This window comes from Taudactylus pleione, unplaced genomic scaffold (assembly GCF_031769625.1).
Source record: "Taudactylus pleione unplaced genomic scaffold, aTauple2 ptg000117l, whole genome shotgun sequence".
NCBI classification, from domain to species: domain Eukaryota; kingdom Metazoa; phylum Chordata; class Amphibia; order Anura; family Myobatrachidae; genus Taudactylus; species Taudactylus pleione.
The window spans coordinates 18121336-18141456 of record NW_028284519.1 but is presented as its reverse complement, the minus strand read 5'-3'; the positions used below and the strand labels follow the sequence as shown (position 1 = coordinate 18141456).

The window sequence follows — 20121 nt, the reverse complement described above, 5'->3', positions numbered from 1 at the left end:
GATGTTAGTAAGGGAATTCCTACGTATATAAACTATTCCCTAGAGCAGGTATTTCCGACCAGTGTGTTGGTACATATTTGCGTATTACCGTAACCAGCTGGATGTAACACAGGAAATCTATATTTACTGGACGATGAACTGGGTGATTTCATGTCCACTACAGTTTACCTGAACCCGAGATTCAGCCCATATTTGTTACATGTATGTGTGTATATGTGTGTGTGTGTGTGTATATATATATATATATATATATATATATATATATATATATATTATAATATATGTGTGTGTGTATTTGTCTATCTATCTAGGTTAAGCCAGCAGTGTGGTAATGGCTTTTATTTACAAATTGTCCCTGTATTCACTAAGACACGGATTGTTCTCACTCATCAGCAATTAATCTGTGCATGTGAGAGACTGCTGCTTTACTGTGGTTATTTAGTAATGATCATTGTGATTTTTTTATTAATATTATAGTAGCTTTCAGAAATTACTTTGCTACTTTCAATCACCTGCTTCTACTGATAAATGGCTTCTAATTCATTCTAAATCCAATCTAAAAATAAGTGATTTAGAAATCTGTAATTGTATAAGCATATTTTCCATTCAGTGCCTGTGTACCAGCTTTCTACCTGTTTGCACCACAGTGTAAACCTACTCACCCCTCCACCAGCCAATAATTTCCGTCTAGGTCCAGCTGCTCCTATGCTCTCTATGATATCGCTTGTCCGATATCTCAGGTTGATTACCTGCTGCTCCCTGCTGCTCTCGCACAGCTATAGTCTTGATTTCTGCTTTTGTATTATTACAGCAATTAGTCCATGTGCATGAAAGAGTCTGCTTCCTCACTCTGGCCAATTTAGAGGTGGCATCCATTATGGCATTTTATTTTTGTGATGTGTATGTTCACATCCACAGGAACACGCCAACACGAAGTTTAACCATTTCTGGTTGCTAATTAGATTTACACGATGCTTCTGGTTTCAAACTGTTAAATTTCCCACAAATAATGAATAGCGTGCACAACAGAGTATTTTAACCCCTGAAGGAGGCATGTTGGCATATAGTTAATTTTAGTAAGTGTGCGTTTTTGCTGGCGGTGGCTACGGGTATAAACCTAGATATCTGCACATTGCTATTTATAATGGTCTAAAAGCTTCCAAGGTCACGTGACTCCGGGTGCTTTAACAATGCATTTTACATTCTTTTTAAAGTATGTAAATCATATAGATCGGTGAGTGTGATGCTACAATATTTCTAGTGTGTGTGTGTGTGTGTATATGTGTATATATATATATATATATATATATATATATATATATATATATATATATATAGGCATTGTTTCTTTATTGCATTAGTAAGAATGCATTTGACAGGTGTTTTTACTAGTGTTGAAAAATGAATGCATCCCTATAATTGTTTTTTTTCTTTTGATTCATTTATTAGCTATAGTATGCAACGTTAACATTTACATTAATAGTGTTCCCTTAGTGGGGAGCCGCAACCTACCCATTTTTTTTTAAACTGTAAAATGCGCCATGCCATTATGGCGGCGCCATGCTGAAACATCCAGTCGGGCGACGTCCACACCCACGGACCGCAGTGTTCTGCGGGTGGGGGGGGGGGGGGAGAATGGGTTGCGATGATACAATCGCCGTTGGGTGAGTAGATGCTGGCATCTGTTCATATTGCAAGGAGACCTTTGGGGCTCTCCAGCATTACAGTGAGTGCTGGGCACACCCTCTACAGCGATTAAAAAGGGATACATGCCCCTTTTTGAGTGACCATGCCCCCTTTTTAGGCATAGAGGCGTGCACAATAGTTCCCTTTTTACCCACAGACACCCTGCCCCACTCCAGCCCTAGAGTAAACACTACATTAGGAAATCTACACAAGTAAGGGTGTAGTTGTAATTTTGGTGAGGGTGAAATTGTGAGGCGGTCTGGTCACTTGCTTTGGAGGTAAATTCTCTGAAGTACCAGTAAAGGGATATATTGTGGTAAATCATAATATATGTGTATTTTATGTTTATATGTCAAAACTGATTAAATAAGTTTGTTTAGTAGTTCACAAAAAATTACAGTAAATGTTGCAATACCATTTGTAAGGGCGTGATGTAATAAGCATCCGCAATGCGGTACATCCCGCCACTTATCTGGTACATATGGCGTTAATTGCGCTATGTACCTAGAAATGTCATTAAAATCACAAAGGTCACCTCTCCCGATAAGAGCTGTCCTTTTGATAGAGGAAATTCCGGGTTTAATACCTAGAAGTCCCTCTCTGCATGCGCAGAACAGTGCGCGTTGCCGTGGGGGGTGGTGGGAGGGTTCTGATTGGATCCCTTCCTGAAAAAATGTGAATAGAAGCCCATAGGCTTCTATTGGGAAACACCATCTAAAGAGGACAACTGCATTTTCTGGGGTTTGACTTCATCTTTACCCTTAGTACATCCTGCCCCAAATCTCCTTCCTTTCAACTATAGTTATTAATAAACAAGATTAATAAGTGGGCATGCGTCTTTTTACGAAACAGCGGCTGCATCTTTGTGCAATACCTTGGCCGATTCTCAGTCTTCTGAGACGCCCAGTAGCAGCGGCGGTATTACATTACCGCACATACTAAGAAAAAACATTCTTGCAACATCGAAGATTACATCTTCCCTTTTGGCATGTGCAATTTCACCTGTTTCGACATGGCCGTCTGTGTCCGTGCAGCTGCATCATCGGACGCATCACTGACCACGACACTTCTGCTTCTGAGTAGCCGCCTCCTTGAAACACCCAACAAAATAGCATCTTTCTGTGTGTAATTTCGGTCACCATCTTAGGCCCGTCTTCAATTTGAAGCGTTAAGTCCGGATCCGCGTTAAGTTACCGCCGATGACGTCATTATCGCCTGTTTTGGTGTTACCCCGTATTCAATTTGAAAGACTTTCCGCCTAGGAGGAAAGTCAATGCAATGTAATAGGCTGTAAAGTATCGCCTATGAATGGCAGGCGGAAAAAAGTGCAGAATTGGGGTTTTGGGGTGCAACATATCCGGAACCCCCGTGCAGCCTTCAGACAGTCCCCCCAAAGGTAATCTGTGTCCAAAAAAACCCCCAAAAAACTTAAGGACACCCCAAAAAATTACTTTGAAAAAGGGGGCAAAAAAAAATGTTGGGGTACAAACTTAAAAACTAGCGAACTTGAGTCTGGGGGGGCCCCCAAGTATGCCCCAAGTGTTTTTTTTATTGTAGGTGTTTGCGGTAGGTGGATTTTTCACGATTTTTTCAAGCTCACTTTTTCAACTTTAAAGAGGCTGACCCCCATTTTCAATTACCCCAAATTTGCTGGGATAACTTATTTTCTGGAAAAAATACTCCCAAATACTATTCTGCATCAGGTATAGAAAAACGCTATTTAGCAGCTATTGAGCCCATTTAAAAACACCAAATACCTTCAGCAAGCCAAATGGGGGGTACCATAGTGAACCCCCATGTCAGAGCATAATTTGGGGGTGACAGGCTGATTTCCCCAAAACTGACAGAACTTTCCGCTTGTTACAGTATCGCCGGGTGCCGTTTACACCTACTTTCAAATTTAATACGGGGTAAAGCGTGCATGCGCGCGATACTTTTCCGCCACCAAAACAGGCGAAGTCGGCATTAAGTCCGGGCCGCGTTAACGTAACACTGCTCGGCTCAAATTGAATATGGCTCATAGAGCGGTAACCATCGGGACACATGCGCAGACTTAAACATCGGCCACTGACGTGTGGCATCCGCATTACATGCACTTCTGAATAAGGCCCAAATCTGTTGCAAATGTCATTTTTAAGTTCTGATGTTAGAAATACATTATTTTAATACATCCCGGCCTAGAAGTTTTGATAAATCTCCTAAATCAATTTAACTGATAATATAAATGGAGCATGCTCGATTCTGTTTAACGGTCCATTGGCCCTTTATAGACCATTTTATATTTTAAGACTTTAACATTATGTAAATGTCTTTGAAGCTGAGATTTGTGCATTACCGTATGTCCAGCATCATTCAGTAACAGTACTTTGGCTTCTGTTATTTTGGTTCTCCCACAATGTTGTGGTAACATTCTCAGTGGCCACCTATTCCAAGACCCTAAACGTCTCTGATGCACTTCTAAAAAATACGTTTTCATGAAAAATGAAAATGTACATAGTCTACTTTGTGTCTATATTTGTGTGAGGTGGAAATTAATTGTTATAGATTTTAATTTTTTTTACATGTGAACACCTGACTTTTATTACAGTTAACCCATATTTGGTAACCGTGTGTGTGTGTGTGTATTATGCATTTTGTGTCATTTTTATATAGTCATTTATGTTTCCCTTTTTTTTTGTTTTAGTGGAAGATTCTGATGACTACAGCTTGAGCTGGGATTCGTCACTGAACCAATCAGGTAGAGACAACCTTTTAACCTTAATATATGTAGCTATAGTAAACTTGTAAATATCTGTCTTATTTAGGCTAGTGCCAGTATGGAGGGTGATAATCAGTCGCATACCATTGGTCTATGTGTCTCTTGCAGCTATTGTTTTATATTTTATATGGTCTTTTGCAGATGATCATTGGTTCAAACTACTTGTGCAGCCCTTTAAAAGTGAGGTATTGGCTTTTGAGTGGGAGCTGCCATATCTTACTTTCTCTGCCAAAGTACATTATTCAATTATTGATGCAAGCAAAGATCCAAATTTAAATGAGAAACGGTAGCAGATTAATTTCCATTACTATCCAATTGCTTTTGAACAATGACATACAAATATATGATTTTCAGGTTAAAGGAGATTTCCAGGTTTATGTAATTGTTCCCAATCAACTCTTTTCCCCTCAACTCATCTCACTGGGGATATTTACTGCAGACGTGTTCTGAGTCCATGGCAGCGCCAACCTATGAGTGCTTCTCAACCCATGGACATCCCCTGAAACAAAGTTTATTGGGTAAAAATTGTTAACTGGTGTAAATATCCATTATTAAAGGATCCCTTTACCAAAAATACAAGGTTATTCAGTTTTAAAATACCTATTATAGAAATTACAAATAAATGTAAAAGCTTCTATATTATGGCAACATTTTAGGTGAGCACAGTGCATGCCGTTCTGTTAGCCTCTTAGGCATAAACTGACAACACGGGTTTGCCCCGTATATAAAGTCTGTGTCTAGTATGGCTAACTGCCTGGTGGGTGGTCCTAGTGGCATAAACACACTTCTAAAGCTGGGCACACATTAGGCTGACGGGTCAGAGGTTAGCGTTTCGGCCAAACAAATCTAACGATTGGCAAGTGTGTATACACCAGTGGCATCCCTCCCCGTGGTGACACCCGGTGCAGGTAGGGTAGAGAGTGGTGTGGTCTCGCCGATAGTGGGCGTGGCCTCACGCGTCAAACTTCAGTTTTAATCATTCCGGGGGTCCCGGAGGTGCGGACTGCCTCGGGGACCACTCTGTGTGTAATGTCGGCTCTCACTGTGTCAGGAGCCGATTGCTGCACATAATGCTACAGTGCAGCACCTGGCTTCTGTCACCGAGGAGTCGTCGTCCCTCGGGCGAGTGACATCCGGGTGCGGCCAGCACTCCTCTTGTGACGCCACTGGTATACACTGACTTACCAATAATCCATCCGATGTGTCGGGCCTGACTTCACAACTGGGAAGTCATTTTAATTTGCCCGTCCAGTCGAGCTGTCAATCACCGGCGGGTCCCTGCAGCGTGTGTACAGGTGATCGGCAGGTCGCCCGTATACACCAGCAGATGAAACCATATATTTGCAAGATATTTCTCAGTCTGCTGAACTGCGCAGCAGATGGGATATGTCTGTGAATGACGTTGTTCAGACATATCCGCTGTACACACTAGCATATGCACTATAGCTATAACGTCTGCTCAATGGAATGGGCGATATATCTATCAGTGTGTACCCTACTTAAGTGGTGTCATCGGTGAAAGTTTTTTTTTTCCCCACCAAGATATGATTATTGTACAAACTGCACTAGGTGATCCATTTTTGCCTTAATCAGACAAATTGGCCAACAAATTTGTTAGTTGTACAGTATAAACTTTTTACATTGCCTCTCTGGCAGAATAAAATAGCATTTTTGTTTTAGTACTGCTGTTACTCTGAGTCTACTAATGGGTAAATTGTTTCTGTGTAACAGAACAAGTTATATTTATATATGTGACTTGCCAAAAAAATACAGCAGAAGGCTTCATGTGCGACTTTGCATTGGCAGCAGAGATGCAAGTAGAAAAAAATTCTTACTGATACTTTTTGCAAAAAAAAATGGGCGTGGCTACGCAGGGTGGGACCACTCAAATGGGGGCATGTTAGCATAATCTTTCACCCATCTTTCATCACTCTGGGAGCATGCCTCTCCATCCCACTCCCAACACCGACATCTGAAACCGTCTGCTTCTGGGTATATGTGAACACGCTGTGGCAACACTTCCTGGGTAGTGTCGGCTAATTCCTACTGGACTCTCACCATTGGGACAGTCTGCCCTGGGTAGCTGGCAGAGGGCTTGAGCGTGCAGACTCTGGGCTCAATCCAGAACCGCCGGTGTTTTGGTGGACACAGCATATGTCTGAAGACAATATGTTTATTGCTCAATGTATTGAGAAAGACTATTCCTCTTGCTGAAGGTGCCCGGGTCAGTCACACCTTCCTGCAGAACGGTATGACAGATGCATAAATGTCTAACATTGGTTTTTAGCAATATATTGGAGGAAGAAATCTCAAGATCAATTGGTGGTTTTTATAGTTACTAGTATTTGTAACAGTGGTAGGTAATGTTACTTGGCATAGATTTTTCTTATATTGTTTTTTGACCATATAAATATCTGCTCGTCGGTGCCTGTCTGATATACAGTCCCCTGTGCAGGAGCTAACTGAGCATGTAAACTGTGCGCTTGCTCTCTCTTGCGTGACCCCCATTTCAGATCACTGAGATGAGAAGTTCCCCTTATGTAGCAGGGATCTGGGATTCTGTAATACTCACTATAAGTACATGCAATCTCTCAAATGCATGGTCTGTATATAGCTGAGGAAACTTCCTGTGTGCTTCAACTCATGCATATATCTTATGCAGCTGTATGGGTTCTGTTCTCTGTTCTGTCCCTATGTAATTAAAGTTTTATCTTCTTAGCAGCAGAATGATCTGAAAATTGTACCATTTATTAATAAAGTAAACTGATCAGAATATAAAACGTAACTAAACCTTTTAGTTTAAGGGCTAATGGTTACACAAAGGCAAAAATGGTCTGTACACCATAGTCCTCATTTATGGATACCCTGGTGTGCGCAACCACATAGCATAGGGATCAATGAATCCTAAATCTATGTTCAAGTGAGCTATTCATGAAGTTATGCATGAAGTGAGCTATGGAATGCAGCTGCTATGGGACCCGGTAGGTAGGTGGTTCAATGCCCTAAGCCAGCGTGGGTCCTGTCAGGGCTTTAATGGATATAGGGCCTGATTCAGAGCCGCTCGCTATTTGCGGTCGTTCGTTCAAAAACAAGTAGTGGCTATTCAAATGAACCGTTCGCTCATTGCGGTCTGTTCACGCCTCTAAGTCTGAACGAGCGAGCAAAACTTGCGGTTGTAATTTTGAAAAATACGCCCCCTGGCCGCACGCACCATACGTCATGTCCGCTATTTATAAGATTAATCGAGTACATCGAACAGCGTATGAACTGCTCCCTATTCTTGTGGCTGGGTTTTCCTACCACAAATTTGCGAGCAGTTCTGACTATAAAATAACCTAGTGACGTGGTCAGTGACGCTGCTGTATTAATTATGCTCACCCATAAAACGCCCGTTTTGACCTTTAAGCACGCCTGCGTTCTGATCTCCACTCCCCGTTTTCAAGCACCTTCCCCTGTTACCACCCACATACGCCTCCTCCTGTCACTCATATTAGCAGGCATTCGCTATTTAGCGAACAAACGATTTTCGGCCGCACTGACTGGTTCGCGCATGCGTATTACGATCCGTACGCATGCGTGGTTGTGCAAACATCGCTCGGAACGAACGAGCGGCCGCTTACGAGCGGCTCTGAATCAGGCCCATACTCGGAGGCTGGGAAGCTAGAGTGGAATTCCTGGGCCCTCTACACATTTGTTTTTGAGCCAGCGATGCACGGTCCTCTCCCCCACCACCGCTCGGCCCGTTCTCCAACATTTTGCGAACAACATTGCAAATTTTTTCTTGCAACCCGTAGAGGTGAGCAGGAACATGTGCTTTATCACTGTCATTTGTAGTAGTGTGCACTTCTGAACTTCACAATCGCACAACGCTGCTAATTGAGTACCATTGCCTATGCGTTATGTGAGCAGTTTATCTGAACAGAAAAATTATATAAATCTGCCTTTAAAAAAGGGCTTCTTATCTAACCTAATATTAATATATAGCTATATATAGTGTTCATTCTAGCACCCTGCACCTGCCACAACCCTGCAGTTCCATTTTCATGCCTGGGGTGTCTCACTCTGCTGTGGTGCTTCTAGCACACTCAGCTGATCCAACAAACTGCTGAGATGCTGGAATGAACACACATACACATTTATAGAGTGTGTGTATGTATATGGGTATATGCGTGTGTGTGTATATGTGTATATGTGTATATATATATATATATATATATATATATATATATATATAATTTCACAGCATATTCCTCAGCTCTTTGTTTCGTTTACACTTCAGTTTTCATGAACTAATCTTTTGTTTATTGAAATGTGAAAGGGACCATTCAAACTTCTACAATCGGCAAATCTAAATGTCCAGAGCTATTGAGTATGTCCTGCATAACTCCTCCAAGGAAGCCTTCTGTCTCACCATTTGGTCCATTATACTGGAAATATATCAATCGCCTCACAACAAGCTCTGTAACTAGCTTTTAGTGTTATGTGCGGTGGAGTAAAAGTTGACTGTCTGTTAATAAATGTATCGCCTACCTATAGAGATACAAAGAAACTGCTTATTATCTGTACATTATGGTCTCATTTATTCTGATGTCAAATGTGACATTTTCCCCCCTCCTCGCTGTGCCCCTCTCACTCCTAAGGGGATATAACATTTTATCTGAGAAATTCTTATTTCCGGCAGTCGACAGAATGATCTGCCTCTACGCACATTATTTCTCTCAAGGAAAACGAGCTTACCTGCCTTGAAACTAATTATGCCTGGGAAGCCTTTTTAATTAGATAATGGCAATAATGAAACGGCGATTAGATTTCCCTGCAAAGTGTAGGAAAAAATTTGAGTTTACTCAGTGTCCCGGCAAATGGAGAACCTTGGAGCGTTTTAATAAATAACCATCTTAGATTTTAGTCTTATGCTTTAAAGAATGGAATCTGATCAAGAAAACAATGATGTAGAAAAATTGTGAATTCTATTTTTTTACTGTGTGAGCAATGGTAAAATAACTTGCCAACATTGTAAGAACCGTCCTGTAGAACATAAAGGTTACCGGTAAGTCTTTTTAATTTTTATTTTTTTAGCTACTTATGTGAATTAAATGATCAGCTGGTCACATAACTTTGCAAGTTCCTGACAGGTGCTGTCAAATTTTGAAGAACACTGTTGCTTTGAATGTAGCTCCACAATATTTCTCCTCTTTATTATCTTCGTTCAAATCTAGTCATATTTTAAATATATATTTTTTTTTTTAGTGCTTTGATAATGCAATCCATTGGCTGCCCAAAGTTTAAGATTTTAGCCCAGGACAGTCCAACTGAAGGTTTGCAGGCTGAATGTGGCTTCAAGACTCTTTGGTTACCTCCATAATTCCTGACCACCTCAACAGACTACATCATATTACACACTTTGCATACCTGGATGGTGCTGAGTTATTCCTTTTATTGCATATGTAATAATGCAGACCAAATCCTGAAACATAGATTTGTTTAACTTCTAAACTGTGACTTAAACAGGCCACATATTCATCAAATTGGCTATTTAAAATGTCTGAAGGAACTCTCCTAGTTCCTTCAGATGGCAAAGATGGCATTGTGTGGCAAACTGGATTCCTCGCAGCTTTAGGAGCTGCGAAGAACAATCTACATTGAAATGCAGACTCTTTGCGCTTAATCTATGGGTTACAGCGCAAACAGTCTCCACTTAAATGTGATCAATTGATAGCTCCGGACATAAAACCCAGAGCTATTCCCCACACCAAATTGAATTCCCCACTAAATGCACAAAGAAAAAGGGGCTCTCTAAACGCTTGGCTTAGTGCTCTCTGTACACATGGGCACGACCTGTGATCAAGAAGTAATCTTATGGTGTATACACACGGTCAGATTTGTCAGATGAACGATTTTAACCAAAGATTTGAACGATTTTTGACTTCATTAAAATGAATGGAATCGTCCAAGTTTGACTGCAAACACGTCAGATATCGTTATCTGACCATCGGGAACGCGCATCGTTCAGGCATGTCAGATATGTCAGATTTTCCTTCAGATATGAACGATTGAATGATTTTTTAAATCGTTATTGTTAAGATCTGAAGAAAAATCTGACCGTGTGTATGCACCATTAGGAGTGAGGAAGCACTGCTTACACTTGGATTCTATTTGAGCACAGTTCTAGGACATTAGACATTACATTCCCCTGAGTGAATAATGAACCCTAATTTTCTGCGCATTCATTACACAAATGAAGGATCTCAATGTGACACTGTTAGAAGTGTCTGTGGGTACCAGGCCTACACAATATTCCTTGGGGTTTATACTTAAAGCTGGTTATACATCTGCCTTTGTCACACTGGACTGAGCTGCACTCACGAGACTGAACAGATTTTAAAATGTTGATCTGTTGTTCACTAACTGGAACAATTTGTCTGTACTCAATGGATGGTCCGAATTTGCCCTCATGGATAATGCCAACCCAAGTAGACACCCCTGGTTTCATGATTTATAAACTACTGGGTGGTCGCACACATACAGAAAATAACTGCTGGAAATTACATTTAGGTGTTGAGCATCCATCTGCATGTGTGCGAATACTTTGTATAAATGTGCTGACCTACTCTTGCCAAGTTCATTTATCATGGACTTCACAGACCTCCAGCTAGACAGAAAGGAGCAGGAGCTGAATCCCACCACGGAACAGGGGTGTCCAGTAGGTGCTCGTGAAATGCGCAGGGAAGGAGGGGGGAGCTGGCAGCCGCTGTGGAAACTGAACTGCTGGGAGCCAAAGGCAACATTGAGAAGACTTTCGAGCAGGCGCTGCTGAGCCAAAGCAGCCAGATGCATTTGCGGGCAGGGGATGTGTGTGCCAGCCAGGGATGGCTTTCATCTCCTGTGTTCTTGTCACACTGCAATATAAAGTGCTGCTTTTTTTAATTTATTTAAACAAATCTCTCTACAGGAAACTAGCTGTCTTTTATTCATTGTGCACATTGGTAACCTGGGAATAGGAATCCTTTAACTCATTGCTGCAATGGTTTATTAGCTTAATTCAGAGTGTCAATAGGAACATTGCTAGCCGAAAGTGCAGCTCTTCTAAGAAAATGATAAATCTAAAATGTGTACAGTTTCTGTAAGTGCAAAATCCTAGGTATGGAAGGACCCTCAAGTGGGGCTGTGCAAATATTAAGGAGCCAGTCCTTTAATTCGGAGAAGCATGACAAGATGTCATCATTAGAAAGGACTCGGTGCAGAGACTGTATCTTTGCATTGTATTATATACTTAATCTTAAAGAACAAAGAGGGAATAGGGGAGAGAGAGAGAGTATAGGTGGTAAAATGTACACTGCACTAAGGTAAGATGAGTACAGACAATGTAGGTGCTGTCACAAAAAACGAGTTTGTCAGATATGAGTGACTGAATATGCCAATACGTATGATAAGGGCATTATTGTCATAACAAGGGTGCACGCTAGGAGCAGATATACACTAATCAACAAAACCAGAAAGAACGGAACTCCTGGTAAATGGGATAGACCTTGTTATGACCTTAAAACATAACTTTTAATTTAATACATTAAAATATAGAGATCACAACAGTTTTTCCACCCTGTCCCCTGTTTGTTCTTTCTTAAGATTAATCTTATCATATACCCCTGCATTTGTTGCATTTGCTTTGAAACGGTCATTGAGGGTCTTCAAATGTTTATTTCAGCTGTTGTAGGGCATGTTGATTCCAATGGCAATTGGCTTCTGCTTTTTTACATTTGTAAACTTGCAAAAGTCCAGTGCATGAAAAGTGCTGATATGCCCAGAAGACCCCGTATCACAGAAATCCTTTTTCATGCTCCTATCTACTGAAACTTATTTAGACATGTTCACATTGGAATGGATGGGTGCAGTTGTGCATTCGTATTAGAAATTATGTTTACCGGTAGTAAATACACTGCCGACAATACTAATATCTAAATGAGCCCTAAACTTTTCCCAACTCCACAAGAGAAATGCCTACATTTGTGCTACTTTTTACACAGTTCTTCCATTTTATTTTTCCATTATGGTGCCATGACTGCCCCTTTTGAAATCCTATAGAGCAGCCAATTGTTCACTTAAATGACTGTTGGAATCTTAAGTGCTAATTATTGCGCATCCAATTATCAATCCTATTGTTGCTCGGTGTGCCGTTGTGATTGGCTCTCAGGAAATTAAAGCCTTTGTTTAATTGGGTGCATTATGAAATGGTTCTCATTGTGCCTGTTCCTGACTGGGTAATGCTGTTATGCCAGTGGGGAACCACAATGTGTGTTGTAATTTCAAATTAACACAGGGCTGCGCTAGGTGTTTGTCTTAAGGTGGATCTGAGAGTATTTTAATGTATAGAGCAATTAAGGTGTTAATAGAGGTTATGGTCAGTGGTCTGAATTGATTTGCCAGTAATGATAGTGGGGGATAAACATAGCAGGACTTTAGCATGCTGCGATACAATCGCTCAGTTCTGCCAAGCAAATGACCCATGTCTGTCTCCAAAAAGTAAAGTAATGGCTGCACTGAGCAAATATAAATACTTTCCATTGGCCCCCGGCAACAGTGAGCACTTCCTTTTGCCTTTAATGATTTTCAGTGCAGTGCTAGGTTATTGATTTGTTCACTATCTGTGAGTGTTTATTGTGGTCTTGTCTGAGTTGCATGAAGAATGTCTTTTATGATGTATAAAATAATACTGCTATACGTCATACAGTATCCTTATCTATCCTTCCATTTCTTTTTAAATTATTTACAAATATTTTTTTACCAGTTTATTGAAATAATTGGGCAAACTTTTTTTGTTTTTGCTGCCAAGCAGCAATGTGACGTGTCCTATTTGTTTGGATGTAGAACACACAATCATACTTTTGAATGAGTGGGCACTACAGCATCAATTGTATTCTAAAAAGAAACTGGCTTTGTTAGACTCAACTTTTTGTATTATGTTTTTTTATTAAAAAAAAAAGTAGAAAAGTGATCATTAAAGGTATAGTAGTTTTTATAAATAATATGGCTTATGATAACTTATGTAACTATTAGGGGTATATTTACTAAAGTGAGGGTTTTTTAGAAGTGGAGATGTTGCCCATAGCAACCAATCAGATTCTAGCTATTATCTTCTAGCAGGTGCTAAACACATGGTAAGTAGAATCTGGTTGCTATGGGCAACATCTCCACTTCTAAAAACCCGAACTTTAGTAAATATACCCCTTAGTGTCTAAACAATATAGTGTGGTATTTGGCTTATTTACTACGAATATCTCTGTATGCAGTATAAGGCAGAGAGGAAATTACATTGCCAGTCAGATTTTAGTGGCAGTTAAAGCTGTACACTTCACCTACACACATGAGGCAGCCATTTTGTAATCTTATATTTATGAGAGTGCATCATGTGTGTGAAATGTGACTCTCTGACATGACAGGGTGAATATTGGTTCATTTCACAAAATAGCTGGTGACTGGTCCATTTAATGATATGCCTACTTTATATGGCTTGCAACTGTCATTACCAGGGATTGTCAGTCAAAAACAAAATGGTAAAAAAACCCATTGCCTATCTAGACCAAAGGGCTGGGCCTTTTCAGAGAGAAGGGCATGTGCAATGTTAATTTAGTACCAATTTTCAAAACTTGCCAAAAAGACAATTAGAAGAGTGAAGTTTTGCTATTTATGTAAGTATTCGTGAAAAGACCCAACTCCATTATACTGTAGGCCAGAAATTAAATCCACATACATTAATCCGCATTGTGACTGGTCCACCTTCAGGAATTTTTCTTGTGCGGCACATTCAAATGAAGAACAAGTTTATAAGATCATCTTGTAGACTGCTGCATTGGCTAAATTCATCTATAGCCATGACAATATGATATATTTAATCCAAATGATCCCAGTGCTTTTAGCATCTCCTTTTAAAGTAGACTGCTAATGGGTTTGGTGCAGCTTAATGTTGCAATTAATCAACATTTAGGGCCACTGCTATCCAGAGAACAAAACATTGACCAAAGACTTTTTTCCTAAGTAGTTGCCAGGTTTTTTTTTGCACACTTCTCAGTATTACGGCTAATGCTTTTTTAATGTGTCTTTTATTGTAATGTGCTTTATCTTAATTGTCTTTTGTGTAAAATGCTTAAGCACAAAAGTTAGGAGTTTTGGGTCATAGAAGAAAACAGAAATCTGATTTAACGTGCTAATTATTATATCATTTCTGTACTGTTTACAAACGAGCAGACGCAGAGAACTGCTTATTCAAAAGCGAGCATCATCTAAATGAGGGTTAATTAGAACCTCTCCCAAATAGCGGATGCTTCATCAGCAAGAGGACGTCGAGCAAATAAATCTAATTTTCCCTTCTACGAAAATCTTTGCAGGCTTAATTACTATAACAACAACATTTCTTGTTTTCATTAGGGGGATATGGTCATTATTAACACAATATGTAGTGTCTACGACGGCAAGCAGCCTGCTCCCCACCTTTCACAGGTGCCCCCGGAGACGGAGTGAGAAGCGGACAGCGTTCATCATGAGCTGACGAGCCCAATTAAAACACTTTGATATTTTGTGTTTCGAAAGCTTCTCCCAATGTTTGCACAAAACACCAGCTCCTAATTAGATTAATTAAACTGGCATTATGTTAATGTACAGCTCTTTTTAACCTCTCTGTTGCCACACAAATCTATGGGATTGTGAAGAACTAACTACTTTTTTTTTTTTTTTTTTATAATGCTTTTAACTACTGTATTTATCATCGGTTTCATAGCTATATGATATGGCGTTTTATTGTTACTACTTGAAAACTAATAAATATTTCTGGAGTGGAGTGCCTATGGCTCTTTTACAGTATTTGATTAGCCTGCCTGTATGTAGGCTTGCCATAATATCCCTTTATTCTGGAACACCAATGATTACACAGGTTCTGTGGCTGATTAATACCAGGTAAATCCAGGCTTGAATTTAGTCAGCCACAGAACCTGTGTAAGTCCTATGTGTCCCTGATTAAAGGGATATTACAGCAAGCCTACCTACTAATCACCCTTGGCTATAAACAAAGTATTATCAGATCATTATGAGGTCCATACAGTTAAATGAACGCAATTGCTAAAGATGGCTGATTTACCATGCAAAATTATCAAACACCAGGGTGGGAAAGAGGCAATTGATTTATCTGGTATGTGCCTCCGGAATCGTCATGACAACACTCCGCAGCAATGTATTTGTTGTTTGCTTTTTAACCATGATACGTGCAGTCGGACATCACAGTGGCACATTTTGATTTATCCCATGATTGGCAAAATTTGGTCCAGATCCATCCGTCCCTCGCTTTGAATTAATTCTGGAAGGCATTGGGGCCTCTCTGTACAGTTATAAATTCACAAAGTTTCATTAAGCCCAAATGTCTGATGGACTCCGAGGGAATATTTATTGCCCATTCTCAATGGCATAGGGCCAGGAAATAAAGCTGTGATATGGAGGCCAGTGGCCAACTACTGGAATGGAGTGGAGGGGTGGGAGTTAATTTGTTACTTTGGGTAACTAATTCATTGTGAAGCAATTTCTGAATTTAATTGGCCACTGACATTGTATGAGCTAATAAGGGTTATCCATTTATATCCGCACTTACTAAATCCAGTCATATAGTACAGTGATGGGCAACTGTATGCTTCAAGTGTCTCGCATGTATCTCTTTTTTTTTTTTTTCTTTCAAGAATAAAAAAAGACAACCTTGGTACCCCATATCACTCATCCTGAAATGCACCCACATGCCCTTCATTTGTTCTCCTCTGTTCCAAATCCTCTCTTGGGTCAGTTTTTACCGGGAAAAAAAGGACCAAACAAAAACTCATGGTCCAGTATCACAATCTGAAGCACATACTACTACTTCAATCAACATGCAAATGTGATTCTCGATTTGTCTAAGAGGGTAGAGAACCCAACTCACAGAAATAGGTGGTGTATGGTGCCTATTAAGGTTTCTTTCCCCAGCAATCCTCCGCCATGTGGGATAGCGGACCCTTCACCACCACCGTATATATGGATGTACCCCACTTACAAGAAACAAATATCTTTAAATTCACGTAAAGGTATCTTTCGGGCTAGTAGACCAGTCACCCCCGGTTCTCTTATCCCTCCAAATGGTTTTCCACAAGGGACTTTCACCATGCGGGTGACAAAGAAACAAATTCTCCTTTAGCTTCCAAAATGTAATTTATTCCAACATAGGTTAAAAAATATTTTCCAACAACGCAGTGGAAGCAAATACACAATATTGGACACAATTACAATAAGTATATGTCACTTTTAGAAAGAAGGGTAAGAAAAATGGTCCGGTGCACTAATCACAGATTCAGAGTATATTCTCAAAACAGTCTCTGAAAAAATATCGATAGTAAAATATAACTTTTATTAGTTATTTTAAAAGCATAATGTACAGGTATTGTGGCTAAATATTTAAAAAAAATCTGTATAGAACAGAAGTGAAAGAAAAAATAGATTGTGTAGTTAAAAACTCTTCCTGTTGCTGCCGGTCATTAGAAATAATGGTATAAAGTAGATTGACCTATATGTCAATATCAATGACCAAGAATATTTATTATTAAATCTCACCAGTATCTCATACAATGAATAGACACTCACAGAAAAATCACTCTAACCCACAATCACTAATGACTGGTTTCCTTATTGCTGCTGAATGCTACAGTGTCAATATTATATGTAGCTATTGTGTACCTATTATAGAACATATTCCTTTTAGGAAAGAGTAATTTCAGGAGAGGTACTTTTTGTACGTATTTACGTATCCCATACACAACATTGTAGCTGCAGAGACCATCAGTGTAGAGGTCTCCAGCATCACTATTGGAGATATAATATACACATTGCTTTTTGCAATACATTTAGGATTTTATAAATTATAGCCCACTTATAAAAGATGTCTGGCATTCTGTGAGTATGCTATTTTTATACGATATACACAATAGCTACAAATAATGTTGACACTGTAGCATTCAGCAGCAATAAGGAAACCAGTCATTAGTGATTGTGGGTTATACAATGAATAGACACTCACAGAAAAATCACTCTGAGATACTGGTGAGATTTAATAATAAACACATATCCTTGGTCATTGATATTGACATATAGGTCAATCTACTTTATACCATTATTTCTAATGACCGGCAGCAGCAGGAAGCGTTTTGAACTACACAATCTATTTTTTATTTCACTTCTGTTCTATACAGATTTTTTAAAATATTTCGCCACAATACCTGTACATTATACTTTTAAAATGACTAATAAAAGTTATATTTTACTATCGATATTTTTTCAGAGACTGTTATGAGAATATACTCTGAATCTGTGATTAGTGCATCGGATCATTTTTCTTACCCTTCTTTCTAAAAGTGACATTATGGTACATTTGTAAGAAGGTCCAGTGGCACCTCCAAGACCTATACACAGCAATACATGTTTTTGATGAATATATTAAGAGGAGTTTCACAGTAAAAATATATGAAATTATACTCTCTCAGATAAAGACTTACAAAATATCAAAACAAAATAAATGAAAAGATATATTTAGGAATCTGTTAGTGCGGCATCACCACAATCTTTTCTTGAACTATAAGTATATGTAATATTTACGGAGAGGACTTTGTGAATATCGCGGTTGATGATTGTTCCTGTCTTATATTTATGTCTAGCGCCTTGTTTTCCACTATATCCAAATTTTGTGTGCCTGTTGCCCAGCACTTGTCTACAGATCACAAACGTTAGAATTATAGGACAGGTTGCTTAAGCCGGGTAAACACTAGACAATATGTCGTCCGATCCGCCGGATTGGACGACATATCTGTCACATCGGTCAGTGTGTACCCGCTATGTTGCTGACAGCGACATTCCGATGGGCAATATCATCGCTGCCGGCTTCAGCAACTTGCCAAGTCTATGCACTTGCCGATGCCGGCACCCCCGTATGGTTCCGCCGCTTGCAATGACGTGCTGGGTACACATCTTTTAGTGTGTACCCAGCTTTAAACGCAACAAAATAAAAAGATCTGCCCAATAATTGTATAGTGTGTACCTAGCTTTACACAGTCCTATGGTTTACAACAGCATAAACTGTGATGAGCTGTGAAAGCTAAAGAATAAAAGCTACAGAGATAGCAGCAGCATCTCCCAAACTTCATGGCAGCTATAGAACAGTGTAAATGTATAATAGTGAGATCATTTTGCCATTAAAGGATGCCAATTGTTTTTATTTTTTTATAGCCTCCATCAACCTTAATATGCCTTTTTCTCTATTTTTGTTTTTGCACCACATTTATATCAAAGCTGATATGTCATAAATAAATTCTTTGTAAGTACATTAAAATGACCTGTTTAGCATACAATGTTGCGGATTCCCTTAAGCACGGAATGGCTTCCAGTGGCTTCTTGCATTACATCTCGGGAGGCCGGTAAGGTGCAAGCAAAATCGGGCTACTAAATTTGCCCAGCGGTTTACTTTTTTATTCCTTCTCCTTTGCTGTAGGCTCTTTGGCATTTTTGTGCAGTTAAGAGAAGAACATCGTTAATGGGCTTTCTGGTGCATGTTCTATCATTGTAGTTTTGAGGAGAGAAGTAACAATGTCCACTTTTGAGTTTTTCAGAGCAAGGCGTGCATTACCACAACAAACAGTGACTTTAGGATCAGCCTATTCAGTAGTTGTAAGGCTACCTCAAGACAGGTGATATGTGAAGTGTTTTCCATGGGCAAATGATTTATGAGAAATATGGTGGTTTTAGGAATCCTTGAAACCTATAACATCCACTATTGCAACCTTCACACATAACCATAGTTACATCTGAAATAATTATTGTAATTTATTGCATTTCAGTTAAAGGGCCGTATTCAACTGCCGGCGAAAACCCAAGATCGGTGAATAGTTCTTGCTGGTGACGTCATATCGCCAGGCGAGAAGTTTTCCCTATATTCAATTCCAAAGACGTTTCGCCAGTGCAAAAAGTCTACGCCTTGTAACCAGCGGGAAAGATTTGCCCCTGAAAGAAGGCAGAAAAAAGTGCAGAATTGGGGTTTTGGGGTGCAAAGTTGCGGGAACACCCCTGCAGCCTTGGGACAGTCCCCCAAAGGTAAACTGCGTCAAGTTTAAAAAAAAAACAAAAAAAAAAACCTTTAGAACACCCCAAAAAAGTACTTTTTGTTTTAGAGGCGAAAAAAAACAAAGTTGGGGGACAAACTTTAAAACTAGTGAAATCGACTCTAGGGGGTACCCCAAGTATGCACAGGTTTGTTTTTTGTTTTTTTTTAAAGGCAGGTGCATGCTGAAGGTGTGTGTTTTTTAAAAACGCACTTTAGCAATTTTTAACCATGCTTGCACCCATTTTCATGTACCTCAAATTTGCTGGCCCTACTTATTTTTGAAAAAAAAACCTGCTAGATGCTTCACCACTTGTGCAAAGATGCTAAAATAGCACCAATTGGGAGCATTTAAGCACCCCAGATACCTCCAGCAGGGCTACTTGGGGGAATCCATACTGATCCCCCATGTCAGTGCATCTTTTGGGGGTGTCAGGGTGATTTCCCCAATCTGACAAGACTTTTCACCGATTTGAGTTTTGGCAGAACGCGTTCCCGTGTCCTTTGCAATTGAATAGGGCGAAAAGCGGTG

General features: G+C 39.7%; 1 protein-coding gene across 3 annotated transcripts in view; it reads left to right on the top strand.

Annotated features, from left to right (window-relative positions):
* The window catches only part of ZNF423 (zinc finger protein 423), a 287251-nt gene that overhangs the window by 46580 nt on the left and 220550 nt on the right, over window positions 1-20121 (top strand). For all 3 annotated transcript variants that reach the window (XM_088471879.1, XM_088471878.1, XM_088471881.1), the window contains exon 2: window positions 4370-4423. Coding sequence is in view for 1 of the 3 variants with exons in the window: in XM_088471878.1 (XP_088328004.1) it covers window positions 4370-4423 (54 nt within the window). In the remaining 2 variants the exon portion in view is untranslated. The remainder of the gene's footprint in view (window positions 1-4369; window positions 4424-20121) is intronic.